Here is a 14,036-nt window from a genome sequence, read left to right on the forward strand (position 1 = left end):
AACACTGTGTCCCAGTTCAGGTTTTTTTCTCTAATCTGCTTTGGATTGTGTCCTTCCATCTCAGTCATGGTCTTCCATGACCTCTCCTTCCTTACATTTGCATTTCCATCACCTTTTGGCATTCTTTCATCACAGATTCGCTTTATATGCCCAAACCATCTTAATTGGCTCTTCTCTATTCTTTCATTCATTTTTCCCGCTCCAATTTCTTCCCGGATTTACTCATTCCTTATTTTGTCTCTTTTACTCTTCTGCATCATACTCCTCAAGAACTTCATTTCGGCTGCCTGCATTCGACTCGCATCCTTCTTTGTCATTGCCCAAGTTTTTGATCTGTGATTTGTTATGGGTATGTAATAAATCTTGTTCATAGCTTCCTTTGCTTCCATTGGCACATCTTTGTCCCATAACTAGAGTTCGTGGTTTATAGCATTTAAAAATCAGTGATTTAGCGTTTTGATTTTCAAATTTAGCGTTTTGTAGCATCTAAACTTCTCAAATTTAGCATTTTGTAGCAAATTGGTTAAAAATAGGCAAAATTTGCTAAATTGCACACACAACAGTTGGGAGTAAAATCATGCTGTTTAATCACATTGCTCGTCATGCAGTTTTGAATTTACTATGGAAAATAAGACAAACATCAACATAAGACTGCAAGAAGTATTCACGAACACACAGGAATATGCTTATTTTCAAATTTACAAACACAATTTCAAAGTGAAAAATACTATTCTGAACGTATTTATTTATCACAGTACAACACACCTACAAGGAAGAGGAATTTCAATGATGATTTAAGTACAACATGCCAATTATTTAAAAGGTGTCCTCCTTCATTTGAGACCGCCTATCAGTTACAATTATGTTGTACTTGCTAAAAAAAACTCTACATCGACACTGTTCGTAGAGGCCCAAATGCACAGAAGTGCTGCCAAGGCGAAGGAAAGCCTGCAAAACATTTTTTCTTCTTCAAGGTTTTGGTTGCAGAGTCAGCACATCAATATAGGCCATCTGTATCCTTACATAAATATGTCCCGATTTTTGACTTTCGGCATGCTGTTTGATCGTCACTTCTCTTCGACCCATGACTAACAGACAATAAAATAAATCGCTACCGTACATTTAAACGGAACTACTACTCAACACCAATGTCAAGAATAACCGACTAAGATCAAGGGTCAACACACAAAGAGAATGAACGTGGTGCTTGAAAGTGTATTTGCTGTTTGATTGACTGGTCTTTGCAGTGCTCTTTGGCCAGTGAAAGAAATTCCACACATTGAATGATTTAACCCTTTGGCCTGCCATTACTTGTGAAAGGAAATATTCCCTTACATACTATTTATTTTTTCGTCACTTTAACATAAATTTGAGTAATCACATAGGCTACATAAGAATACACAAAGCAAAGTGAGCTTTTAACTCGTCTATAGTAACAGGAAACCAATGTTTTTGTTCGTAAGTATTACTGGTTTCAAGGGAAGCAGATAAATTAGCAAGAAATGTAGAGGCATAGGTATTGGTTTCCTTAGTAAAGTGATCCCAGAACTGTGGGTTTAGATATTCATTCCCTAAGTCCATTTCTTTTGGATTATTACCCAACCCCCTCCTCACTATAGAGTGAATTTCAAAAACTGGTTTAGATGTTACATTATTGTCAACAAGATCATAATTCCAAGTATCATTTTACTAGACTTCTCAACGGGTGAGTTGGCCGTGCGGTTAGGAGCACGCAGCTGTGAGCTCATCCAGGAGATAGTGGGTTCGAACCCCACTGTCGGCAGCCCTGAAGATGATTTTCCGTGGTTTCCCATTTTCACACTAGGCAAGTGCTGCGACTGTACTGTAATTAAGGCCACGGCCGCTTCCTTCCCATTCCTAGGCCTTTCCTGTCCCATCATCGCCGTAAGACCTATCTGTGTCGGTGCGACGTAAAGCAAAAAAAAAAAAAAAAAAGTAGACTTCTGACTCTCTCTTGTTGCATTCTGGTTTTGTCACGTAGTTTCAATTGGCACTATCATCTCGGAATCACTTTCATCACTGTCATTTGAAGATGAAGAATTTTCACTTTCCAGAGAATCTTTTCCACTTTCAACATCACTATTTTCAAGCCAGTTACGAATAAACTCATCCATGCCGCGCTTGGATGCCGCCATGATTGTTTACGACGAGCGGCAAAATGAGGTGCTTTTTATTTTCCGTATTTCAGCTCAGAGTTACTTTTTACACAGAGAAAATAGCTTCAGGTATCATCTCACATGAATCGGTTAGGCTGCGAAACAAAGAAAATAAATCTCTCCGACCAGCTAACTGCGATAATGAACTTATAGATGTTCCGTGCACCAAAACGGAAGTGTCCGTCAAAGCACGTTACCGCTTTACGATCGCAGTGGGCGCCGTAATAATTATTTCTCCTGAAATAAATAACAACATTTATATCTTATTTTTAAGAAAAATGCATACTTTTTAAAAATATATGTTTATTTCGTATAAAACTGAGAGTTTCGCATCTATTTCGCATAAATTGTATAATTTCGCATTTTGAACCAATTTTGCATTTTATCGTGTATTCAAAATCGCTAAAGACCACCCGTACGGGTCATATAAGATGAAGGCACATACACTGACAAAGTTTCGGCATATTTCGCATTTATCGCAAATGCTAAAAATCACAAACTCTACATAACATGTTTCTTACACTATGATAGAAACAGCTTCCAGCTTGAATCATCTTACTAATTTCAGCATCCAGTGGAGCATTCTCCATTAATTCACTCCCCAGGTATTTGAACGTCTCCACTACTTCCAGGGGCTTGTCTGCAAGTCTAATCTGACATTTACCTTCCTTCTCCTCTCTAGTCATAACAAGAGTTTTACTTTTTTCTACACTTATTTTCAATCCACATTCTTTGATCTTCTCATTCACTACATCCAACTATTCTTGAACTTTCATGTTGTCTTCTCCCCAAATCACAATATTATCTGGAAATAGCATGTTCATTTCTCTTCCTCCATATGCTGCTTTTGCTGTTTTTATGATGTCATCCATTACTATTGTAAACAAGATTGGTGATGGAACACTTCCCTGTCTCAGCCCATTGGTGATTTTGAACCAACTTGTCCTGCCAACTTGTGTTTGCATGCAACAACAACATTCGTTGTATGCTGCCATGATCATTTTTTTAAATCCCTGTCGAATTCCTTTTTACACCAGACTGTTCCAAACTTTAGTCCTGGGGACACTGTCATATGCCTTTTCAATGTTAGTGAATGTAATCACCATATCATTCCTATACTCCTATTGCTTTTCCATTAGTTGTCTTACAATGAAAATGGGCTCTATTGTTGACCTTCCCCTTCTGAAACCAAACTGATTTTCCTGTATTTGATTTTCGGCACTCAACGTTATACTACTTTCCAGTATCCTTTCCATTATCTTAGCAACATGGAATATCAGAGTAATTCCCCTGTAGTTCTTCAATACTTTCTTATCACCTTTCTTGAAAATTAATCCTGAGGCACCTCCTTATTCTCCCAGACAATCCTGGGAACTTGATATGTCCACTGCAGGCCTACAGCTCCAGCTGCCTTTATCATCTCCACTGAAATTTCATCTATTTCAGCAGTTTTTCCATTCTTCATCTTTCTTACTGCCATTTAAATTTCATTCATTGTAATTTCTTTATGCATTTCTTCATCAACTAATTACCGTTCCTGGTGGTCCATTGAATGACTGTCTTTATTTCTGATGTTCAGCAACTTCTGAAAATCTCTCTCCATCTGTTATTTCTTCTGGCTTTGTTAATATTATGCTGTCTTCATCCTTCTCAAATCTGGTGTTTACTTGATCTTTTTTTTTTTTTCTTAAGATACCATACAATAATTTCTTGCTGCCCTGCATATCATCTCTCATTTTCTTTGTGACTAAGGCCCAGCTTTTACTCTTTTCTTCTTACACTAGTTTCTTGGCCAGTCTTCTTTGCCTTCGCATGTTTTCTACTTTCTTCAGTCTTGGATCTTCTCCATGCCATTATCTTTTCCTTCACTTACTTTCAGTCTAGAGCATTAAAATTAAAGACCACGTTATTTACGTATTTGTTATGAAAACATGTTCTCTTCTTTCTTTAGAGATTAGCAGTAAATGGGTATTACCAATCTACTCCAACATCGCCTTCGACTGCCGACAAGAGACCTCGCAAGAACACATAGCAAGAAAACTATACCTTACCGAAGGTCACATTTTGTGGCAAACACTTCAGCTTTCTTATTCGAACAGCGTCAGCTAACCTAATGTAACTGCGTTATATACCATGAAAACATATATAAAGCACCAGTAGAAAAGTGATAACCTTCTCGCTATAAATTTACACGATAATAGTCGTTGATAAACTTAACCATGATAGGTTAAAATGATTATATGATCCGTATTGACTAGTTTGAATGTAGTACAGAAATATTTAAAATAGTTATATTTGAATCAGCCTTGTCAATACACTTATTAGTGAAATAAAATTATTTATTCAACCAAATGTGTTTCAGGAATTCAACCATTCCCTTCATTAGTGGTCAGATCAAAGAATAAAACAACATAACAAAGTCTTTTGTTTTTACAATTCAAAGAAGTATTGTGTCCTAATACACCAAATCAATAGGTAAAGAAAACTTATGAAATATTATAAAGATGATCAATACATAAAATTTTGTTGAACTGAATGAGAATACTATATAAATTTAACAAATGCTATCAGACACGTAATTTATGCACTTACTATGAAAGCATGTTCTCTTTCATATCCATTTTTCTTTATGGAACAGCAGTCTACGGGTATTACTAACTGACTCCGACATCGCCTTTGGATGCCGACAAGAGAGCTTGCTAGTGGACATGGCGAGGAAACGATAGCAAAGATGATCGATCGCATGCAGTATAATGGCTGGGTGCATATTTAAAATAATATTGGTACCAGAAAAAATCGTGCACGCTCAATCACTCGTAATAACGGGTGCGTCAGTGATGAGGCTTTCGCAGTAACCAAAGGATAATACACAGTTTAATATAGGAATTTTGAATGGACGGAAAAAATCTGATGTTATAATGGGGTTCTCGTTATACCAGGTGGTACAGCTGCCCCTATTTTTTCCCGAATATATGCAACCAGCTAGGACGTAAATGCCTCTTAGTCCCATCATGCGCAACACCTTACAGCAATGTTATGTGCATTTAACCCGATGTAGACTTCTCCGCATAATGGAAAAATGGTACAAGAGGCAGTAAGTGAGGTCCATCTCAAAAACACTGTACCATTTTATGTAGAGCGGTGTCCAATACTCTACTAATTTTTACGAAATGTTACTATACTGTACAAACCATAAACACGCCTATAGCTGTCGGTAGAGAATTGCGCACCTGATTGGTCCAAGAGGCCATTTTCTTTTGATAGAAAGGGCGGTCGTGGTATCATAGAAAACGTGATAGGGTAAGACCAATTACAGACATGTCAATGCACCACCATTTTGTACAGTCTCATCACATCGAAATTGATAGAAACGTGTTTTGCACTGTAGTTTATAATCTGTGGCACGCAAATGCTGTACAGCAGATGTGATAGCTTACGCCATGTAATTACTACCATTAGAGCGATCAAAAAAGGCATAAAACGGGACCATAAGGCTGTAACTCATCAGTAACTTGTCGAAGCGGGAACTTCCGCTCTCCTCGTGAATACAGAGTTACAAGGATGGCGCTTGTACGTTGCAAATAGCTGCGCGGAATTACGTGTGGAAGACGTACCTTGATAGGTTACTTGAAGCAGGAAGGGTTCCAACCATTCTTGAGTCATGCATTTTTTAATGTCATTTCGTATTCGCCTAGGCATCGTTTACGAAGACCTTTCTGAAGTCTCCGATATTCTTCTACGGAAGTTATAAACAGGTATCATAAATATCGCCACATACGCACCGATTGTGAATACCACCTGAAACATAACGCTGGACTCATTCAACCAAGTAACGCGTAGAAAATGGTTGCAACTATCTGGGCGTAAGAGAGACGCGATTCTTTAGTTCACTATGGTGTTTTGCACATTCGAGTTCAGAACTTTTAACATCAACGATCAGTATCGAAGCGATAGCCTAGGTCGGGGATGACGAACCTATCTCACGCGTGTTGCTAGGTGACACACGAACACGATTTCGGTGGCACGCCACATGAACATAATGTTTTTATATACGTTTTGTACTACAGACAATACGTATCTTAGAGTGTTCCACGTGTAAGAAATAAATATCGAAAATCTAAATACCAGTTCCATCCGGACGTTCAATATGGCAACACAGCTACACTGATATGGTACGTCCGAAAGTCAAGTGAGATAACAGTGTCGTTTTCTGGTGGTTTCGTATACGGACCTCGCAAACATGTTTTCGGTGCCGAAAAGAACAGAAACTTAAAAAAAAGGTACTGACCGGATTTTTCAAGAGCAGTGGACAAGGGAATTCGGACTGACAGAAAGAAGTGTTGCCTGTGTTCGCAAACAATTGTATACCTCAGATTTAATGTAAAGCGCCATTTCGAGACTAATCATTCAAAAGTTTGTTCCATGCCAAATGAAGAAAGAAGCGAGTTCGTGTCATAAAATATCGAATATTACACAAAACAAACTAGTTCTTTTGTATCATCTTTTCCGCCAAGGAATAATATCAGTGCAGCTGTTTCTATCTGTCTCACTGGATAGTACGACATGCATGGGATAATTGGGAATTTGGAAAGGAAGTTGCCGCGGGGGGGGGGGTTGTAGGGTGTAGCCATTCCTTAAAGGAAAATAACAAGTGGCACAGTCAACAGTTGAGAATAATAAACCAGACTTAAAATGGCACACTAGTTGGAAAAGGTTCGCCATCCCTGGCCTAGGTAATTCCATGAGCACAGAGCTACGAGACCAATTCTTTGTCGCCTGCAGTGGCTACATGGCACCATTCGCAGCGAGCATACGATATGTTAGCAGGCATGTAGAGTTCGAATCAAGTTACGAGCTTTTCAATTTTATTTTTATATTATACTTGTAAGGCCATTCGTAATAAATATTTAACGTTCTTAAGTCTCAAAAGTAATTTGCCACCTTTACAAAGAAAGCATACATACGAAAGGAATAATAACATGCGACTTCCATATGGCAAACGACTACAGGGAATGAAGCGCAGTGCACGTGTTGTCAACATTCTGACCCACCCATTCAACCAAGCAACTGCGCACGTTCGACTCGAAGACCAACTAACAGCAGTCTACACTTCATACGTAGGGCACATGAAACAGCATATCGTAATCCTAGCAGCAACGTGTGAGCACGTACTGTACGGTTAGCACGAAAGCAAACATTATGTATTCACGGGATGATTATGTGAATATGGTACTACTTTATGGAGAAGCAAGGCAAAATGCACGGGAAGCCAGACGCTTGTATCAAAAACGACTTCCTGGACGAAGGCTGCCAACTGCAGATACATTTCGACGTGTTGAAAGACGGTAGCGTGCAACGAGGTCATTTCATACATTACCCCCCGTTCGGGATGCTCCAGTGACGTCTGGAAATAACGACGAAGCTGTTCAAAATGCAATTGCATACAACCCGCACACAAGCTCACGGGCCATAGGAAATGAACTGAACATCAGTCATGTATCTGTACTGCGAATATTGCACCGCCATAAATTCCACCCTTTCCATCAACAGCTGCACCAGGAACTTCACGGAGATGACTTTCCAAAACGGATAGAATTTTCGCAATGGATATTACAAAGAGTTGAAGCTGATGCGAATTTCTTAATGGACATTCTCTTTAGTGATGAATCCAGATTTCACAACAACGGAACTGTTAATCGTCACAACTTCCATTACTGGAGCGTTGAAAATCCTCACTGGATCGGGGGAGCTCGATTTCAGGTACAATGGGGCGTCAACGTGTGGTGCGGGATACTAGGTGACTAGATAATTGGACCATATTTCTTTGAAGGAAACCTCATGGGACGACGCTATCTCGAGTTTCTTCGTGAGTACCTCCCACTCTTATTGGAGGATGTGCCCCTTATGACACGGTTACAGATGTGGTTCCAGCAGGATGGAGCTCCCCCACACTGGTCGTTGGCAGTACGGAACCACTTGCATAGGACATATCCTGGACGATGGATTGGACGAGGGGGTCCGGTCACATGGCCGGCTAGATCACCTGACCTTACTCCACTAGACTTTTTCCTCTGGGGTTATTTAAAGGAAAGAGTCTATGAGCAGGAGCCTGAGAGCCCGAATCATTTACGGCGGCTCAACACGGAAGCCTGCAGGCAGATTCCACCACATATGTTGCAGCAAGCAAGAATGTCTCTCCTCCACCGTGCTCAGATGTGCATTAACGAAGCAGGTGGTCATTTTGAACATTTGCTTCATTAATAGAATGGCCATGCATAAGCCCATCGCACCGCTGTCGGTACAATCTCACTTTATTGCAAATAGCTCTTTTAAGAGGTCCTTAAAAAACAAACATAGCTGAGTACCTGCAGTATGAGAACTGATCATGATTTAGATTTGTCGTCAACAACACGACTCTCACGAACATCAACAATGCAATAAAAATATTCGTCGTACACAGGACTCGAACCGCCTACTAACGAACACCGGTACTCTCCTCTAACTTTTAGCAAGCTCGGCTATCACGGATTGCTGTTTAGCGCTGTTGTGTTGCTGCTACTTCTAGTCATTCACCAATAATATTCTCTGTACAGGACGTTTCTGCGATACATAATTTCACGATTCTTTACCATCAATCGGTATTTTATCATTAATGCTGATTTGCTTGACACTAATAAACGAATTATGGAAAGCGTTGTAAGAGCAGACATTGTAGTGAGTAGTCAAGGTCAATATTTTTAGGTTCGACTATAATCTGCGGGTTGCATAAAACTGCATGAATAGGGGCAGCTGTACCACCCGGTATACTGTACTCGCTATAGCAGACTTCTACTGTATTTGCTATGAAAATTAACAAGTAGGCCTTCTTACGAGACAGGTATTTCATTAATCTGAACTTGCAATAGGCTCGATTTGCTGCAGATCGGAAGATTCTTTGTTGCATCAATGCAATCCTCTCCTAAATTACTTACAAATTTGTCACACTCCACGTATAAAACACTTCTCACACGCAATCCCTTTTTACTTGGAGAGTAACACGACCCGTGGTGGATAGTTCTTTTCGTGCAATGTAAACACTTGAAACAGACACACCGGCAGACTTGTTTGTTAGTTTTGCGATACAGTAAAATCTCTTCAATTCGAAGTTGTACGGACACAAAAATGTAACTCTGAATGGTGTGATTTCAAATTAACCGCCAACTCGTAATTCAGATATGCCAACCCTTGCCGCATCACAAAATATTATAAGACCTGTTACTGCATGTAGTTAACATTGATTCACAGTTTAAATCTTCCAAATTGCCACACCAGAAAAAAAATATATATATATATATATATGAGGGCTTTTTTTTTTTTCATGGTCCTATTGGTCACGAAATGAAACAGCAGTACAAATTTGACACTTTTCTATTAGTAATACTTACTGATACATCACAGCTATTTTTCAACATAGTCGCCTCGCAGATTGAGACATTTGTCGTAGCGTGGTACCAACTTGTCAATGCCCTCTTGATAGAACGTCGCCGCCTGCGCCTGTAACCATCTTTGTACGCCGGTCTGCAGCACCTCGTCGGTGTCAAAACGCTGTCCTCCTAGCCAGCGTTTCATGTGAGCAAAGAGGTGAAAATCTGATGGAGCCAGGTCCGGACTGTATGCTGGGTGATCGAAAACGTCCCACTGGAAACGTTCTTGGTGGCAGCTGCAATGTGCGGCCGAGCATTGTCATGGAGGAGGACAATGCCTGATGACAACATCCCTCTCCGCTTATTCTGAATTGCCCATCGTAGACGTTGAATAGTCGCACAGTATGCGGCTGCAGTGATGGTGGAACCACATTCCATGAATTCCACCAACAGAACTCTTTTCCGGTCCCAGAACACAGTAGCCATACACTTTCTGTTGGAGAATGTTCGCTTGAATTTCTTTGGCTTACTCGGGAAGTGCGAATGCATCCACTGTTTGGATTGCTCTTTTGTTTCTTCCGTTTCAAAATGAACCCATGTCTCATCCCCTGTGACAATTTTGTTCAAAAAATCCGGTCCTTCATCATGGTAGCGCTGGAGAAACGCTAAAGTGGCGCCCATTTGCTGTGTTTTGTGACGGTCAGACAGCATCTTCGGAACCCATCTCGCACAAAGTTTGCGGTACTGAAGTGTCTCACTAACAATTGTGTAGAGAGCTGACCTGGAAATTTCAGGAAACGAAGCACTCAACACAGAAATTGTGAACCGACGATTTTCTCGAATTGCCTGATCCACACGCTGAACAAGATCATCGGTTGACACACGCTTCCTTCCCTGGCCGCCTGCATCATGGACGTCTGTACGCTCTGCTGTAAAGTTCCTGCACCATTGTCGCACTTTGCTGTCGCTCATGCACGTTTCACCATACACACGACTTATTCGGCGATGAATTTCGGCTGCATTGCACCCCTCAGCCTGAAGAAATCGAATTACACTGCGCACTTCACACTTGGCGGGCGAAGCGATCGTTGTAGCCATGTTTACGAGCGCGCTGCACGTTCACTACTGACGGGACTGAGGTGAGGCGCATAACGGTCATTTCAGAGACGTTGCGCAACACATCTGCGCAGCGGTTCATCATATATTCGCGGGCGTTTGACTGTCGCGACCGATCGGACCTTGAAAAAAAATAGCCCTCGTGTGTGTATATATATCCAACGAGGCACATTTACATTAGGGTACAACGGGGTAAGTGGAACCACATGTTTATATAGTTGACATTCTATTTGCAAGTGTACATTGATTTGCTATTTGATTTTATTAACATTGTATATACTGGTTCAGAAATAGATGCTCTAAGTTCAGATGAATCATAATACAGACATATTTTAATGGTTTCCATTCCAGAACACAGAACATAAATCTTGGTTAGCGTTTACACTTGCCCCTATGATTGGGGAAAGTGGAACCCAAGGCCTGTTAATTTATCATATATCACAGAAATATCATTGGGCTAAGTGGAAATGATTCAGTGTGACATACGATACTAATAGAGCATTGAGGATTAGGATGATAATTTTGTCTGTCAGGCCTTATATTCTCATAAAAGCACATTTATCTGATGTTGTCTTTCTTTCTTTCTTTTTTCTTTCATGTCTGCAGTTAATTAAGGATTTCCTGTTGATGTCAATGAAAATGCAGGATGATGCAAAATTTCAACCTCATATTGTGCAGCCTTATGTCGGTAAGTAGGTGCATATGTCTCATTATTTTGCCAAAAACACAAAAATTTTGCACGTGTTCTTCATTTGGCAAAAAATGGCAGTATTAAATTCGAGTTCAAATTTAGATACAACAATTTTGAGGATCCTTCCTAGTGAACTCCATTATCTCATACTAATGTACCATGGTTTCTTTTGTAAATATTATGGTACCTTGTTCAGCTAATATTAACTTGTGTGGTGGGCGATGCAGCCAGATCCACGGCTACAAGTTGCTTGCTCATTTGGGAAGGCAGAGGTATATGCCAATTCTAATAGGTTTTTTCCCCCCTCGGTTCAGGTAGCGATTATGATAGTAGCAGTAGTGATGATAATAATGATAATATTCCAACCATTGTAACTTCGTCAACCTGGACTGAAAATGGACAAAAAAGGTCCTGCTTTGATCCAAAATTCTATCATGGTGTAAAGGAAAAGTCTTTAGGGAAAACAAAGCTGAGCGAAATATTAGAATTATTATTTGATGATGAGATATGCCAGAACATAGCTGAACAGTCAAACCTCTGTGCCCAGCAGAAAATCACACATAAAACCCACCTTAGTAGATGAAACGAAGAAATCAAGATCAAGACTGGATCCCGACAAATAAGGACAAAATAAATGTTCTTATGGGCACACTGCTCCTGCAGCAGATTGTACAGAAACCTAAATTAGGACATTATTTTCCTTTCAATTGCTTGTTGGCCACACTTGTTTTATATTTTCTTCCTCATATTTTTAAATTTCTGTGACAATGAGGCATATAGTGGACAAATTCCTCCCAAAATTTACTTTTAAAAAAAGCCAGTATTTGACCACCTGGCAGCAAAATTTTCAGAAGCTTATACCCTGATGGCAAAGCGTCAGTTGATGAGAGCCTCTTGTTATGGAAAGGGCAGCAAGGGTGAAAAGTGTGCACCAAAAAAAAAATTTTTTTTTTTTTAATAAATGGTAAGCTGGCCCATAACAATAAAGACAATGCAGAAATTCTGGCTAAACATTTCAACAAGCTTTTAAATTGTGAGGAACCTACAGAACTCCTTCATTTGGACACCAACACCCCGATAAAAACATCACCAGAAAACATCAATCCCCCCACAATAAAGGAAGTCTACCAAGCTCTGAATAAATTAAAAAACTACAAAGCGCCAGGAGAAGATCAGACCTTTGCGGAAATCTGGAAATATGCAGGAACCTCAGCAAAAGTTGCCCTCCATCAACAACTTGTCTCTATCTGGATTAAAGAAGAACTACCAGAACACTGGACAACAGCCCTCATTCATCCTCTGCACAAAAAAGGGGACAAAACCGACCCTAATAACTACAGGGGAATCTCTCTCCTAGACATAACATACAAAATATTTTCAATAATCATCCTTAATAGGATAAGTTTACAACTTGAGAAAGAACTAGGAGAATATCAAGGAGGTTTCAGACCCTGGAGGAGCTGTCCTGATCAGATCATGAGTCTTAAGTTGATAATGGACTATAACAGGAGAAGAAACAGAGATATGGTGATAACATTTGTAGATTTCAAGAAAGCTTATGATTGCATCCATAGAGAATCTCTGTTTAAAATTTTAAGACACCTTGGACTACACCCCAAATTAATAAACATGATAAAATTGACTCTCACCAATACCAAGTCAAAAGTGAAGTTTAGGGGTGAAACATCAGACACATTTGAAATTAAAACTGGACTACGGCAGGGAGATGGGCTCTCACCACTATTATTTAACTGTGCTCTAGAAATGGTAATGAGGGAATGGTTTAGAAAATCTCCCCCCCAAAATAAAGATTGGCCGAAAAATCAAAACAAATTGCCTGGGTTTTGCTGACGATTTAGCATTACTAGCAGTGGACATAAAAGAAGCAAAAACCCAGATATCAGAACTTCAAAACATTGCAAATAAAATTGGCCTCAAAATGTCATTTGAAAAAACAGAAATTATGCCCCAAAAACCAACACAGCTAAAAGAAGTCACCATAAATGGTAATAAAATCAAAATAGTAACTCAGTTTAAATATCTTGGAGAAGTAATAACACATAACTTAAATGAAAAAATCTCAATCCAAGTAAGAACAAATAGATTAGCTAAAGCACAAAAATTAACATGGGATATCTACAAAAAGAAATGTCTATCAATAAATACAAAAATAAAACACTACAACACAGTTATAAAACCGGAAGCTACATATGCAGCAGAAACACTCTTTTACCTGAATAAACAATCAAAGACTGACAGACTTCAGAAAATTGAAAGGAGGATTGGAAGAACCTGTATCAACAAAAAATATCAGAAAGATGGACAGTGGCGGTTAATACCTAACAAAGTCGTGTACAAAGAGGTAGAACCCATTACAGATACTATGCGTAAGAGGAGACTGGGATTCTTTGGACATATCATGAGGATGCAGGACTCGAGACTTCTGAAACAACTAGTACAACACAATCTCGTCTCAAAAAATACCACAACAGGATGTAAATGGATCAGAGAAGTAAGAGAGGATCTGAAGGAAATAGGCCTTACAACAGAAGACACCAAAAATAAGATAAAATTGAATACAAAACTCAAGAATACAAACCTCCGCTTTACCCTTACACAAAACAAACCAACAACACGCACATTTTCAAC

At 39.5% G+C, this 14,036-nt stretch overlaps 1 protein-coding gene across 2 annotated transcripts in view; it reads left to right on the forward strand.

The window, feature by feature from the left end:
- qin overlaps positions 1 to 14,036 on the forward strand; it is an 870,645-nt gene that overhangs the window by 756,696 nt on the left and 99,913 nt on the right. For both annotated transcript variants that reach the window (XM_067138014.2, XM_067138015.2), the window contains one exon: positions 11,303 to 11,384. In XM_067138014.2, coding sequence (XP_066994115.1) covers positions 11,303 to 11,384 — 82 coding nt within the window. The remainder of the gene's footprint in view (positions 1 to 11,302; positions 11,385 to 14,036) is intronic.

This window comes from Anabrus simplex, chromosome 1, assembly GCF_040414725.1.
Source record: "Anabrus simplex isolate iqAnaSimp1 chromosome 1, ASM4041472v1, whole genome shotgun sequence".
Classification (NCBI taxonomy): domain Eukaryota; kingdom Metazoa; phylum Arthropoda; class Insecta; order Orthoptera; family Tettigoniidae; genus Anabrus; species Anabrus simplex.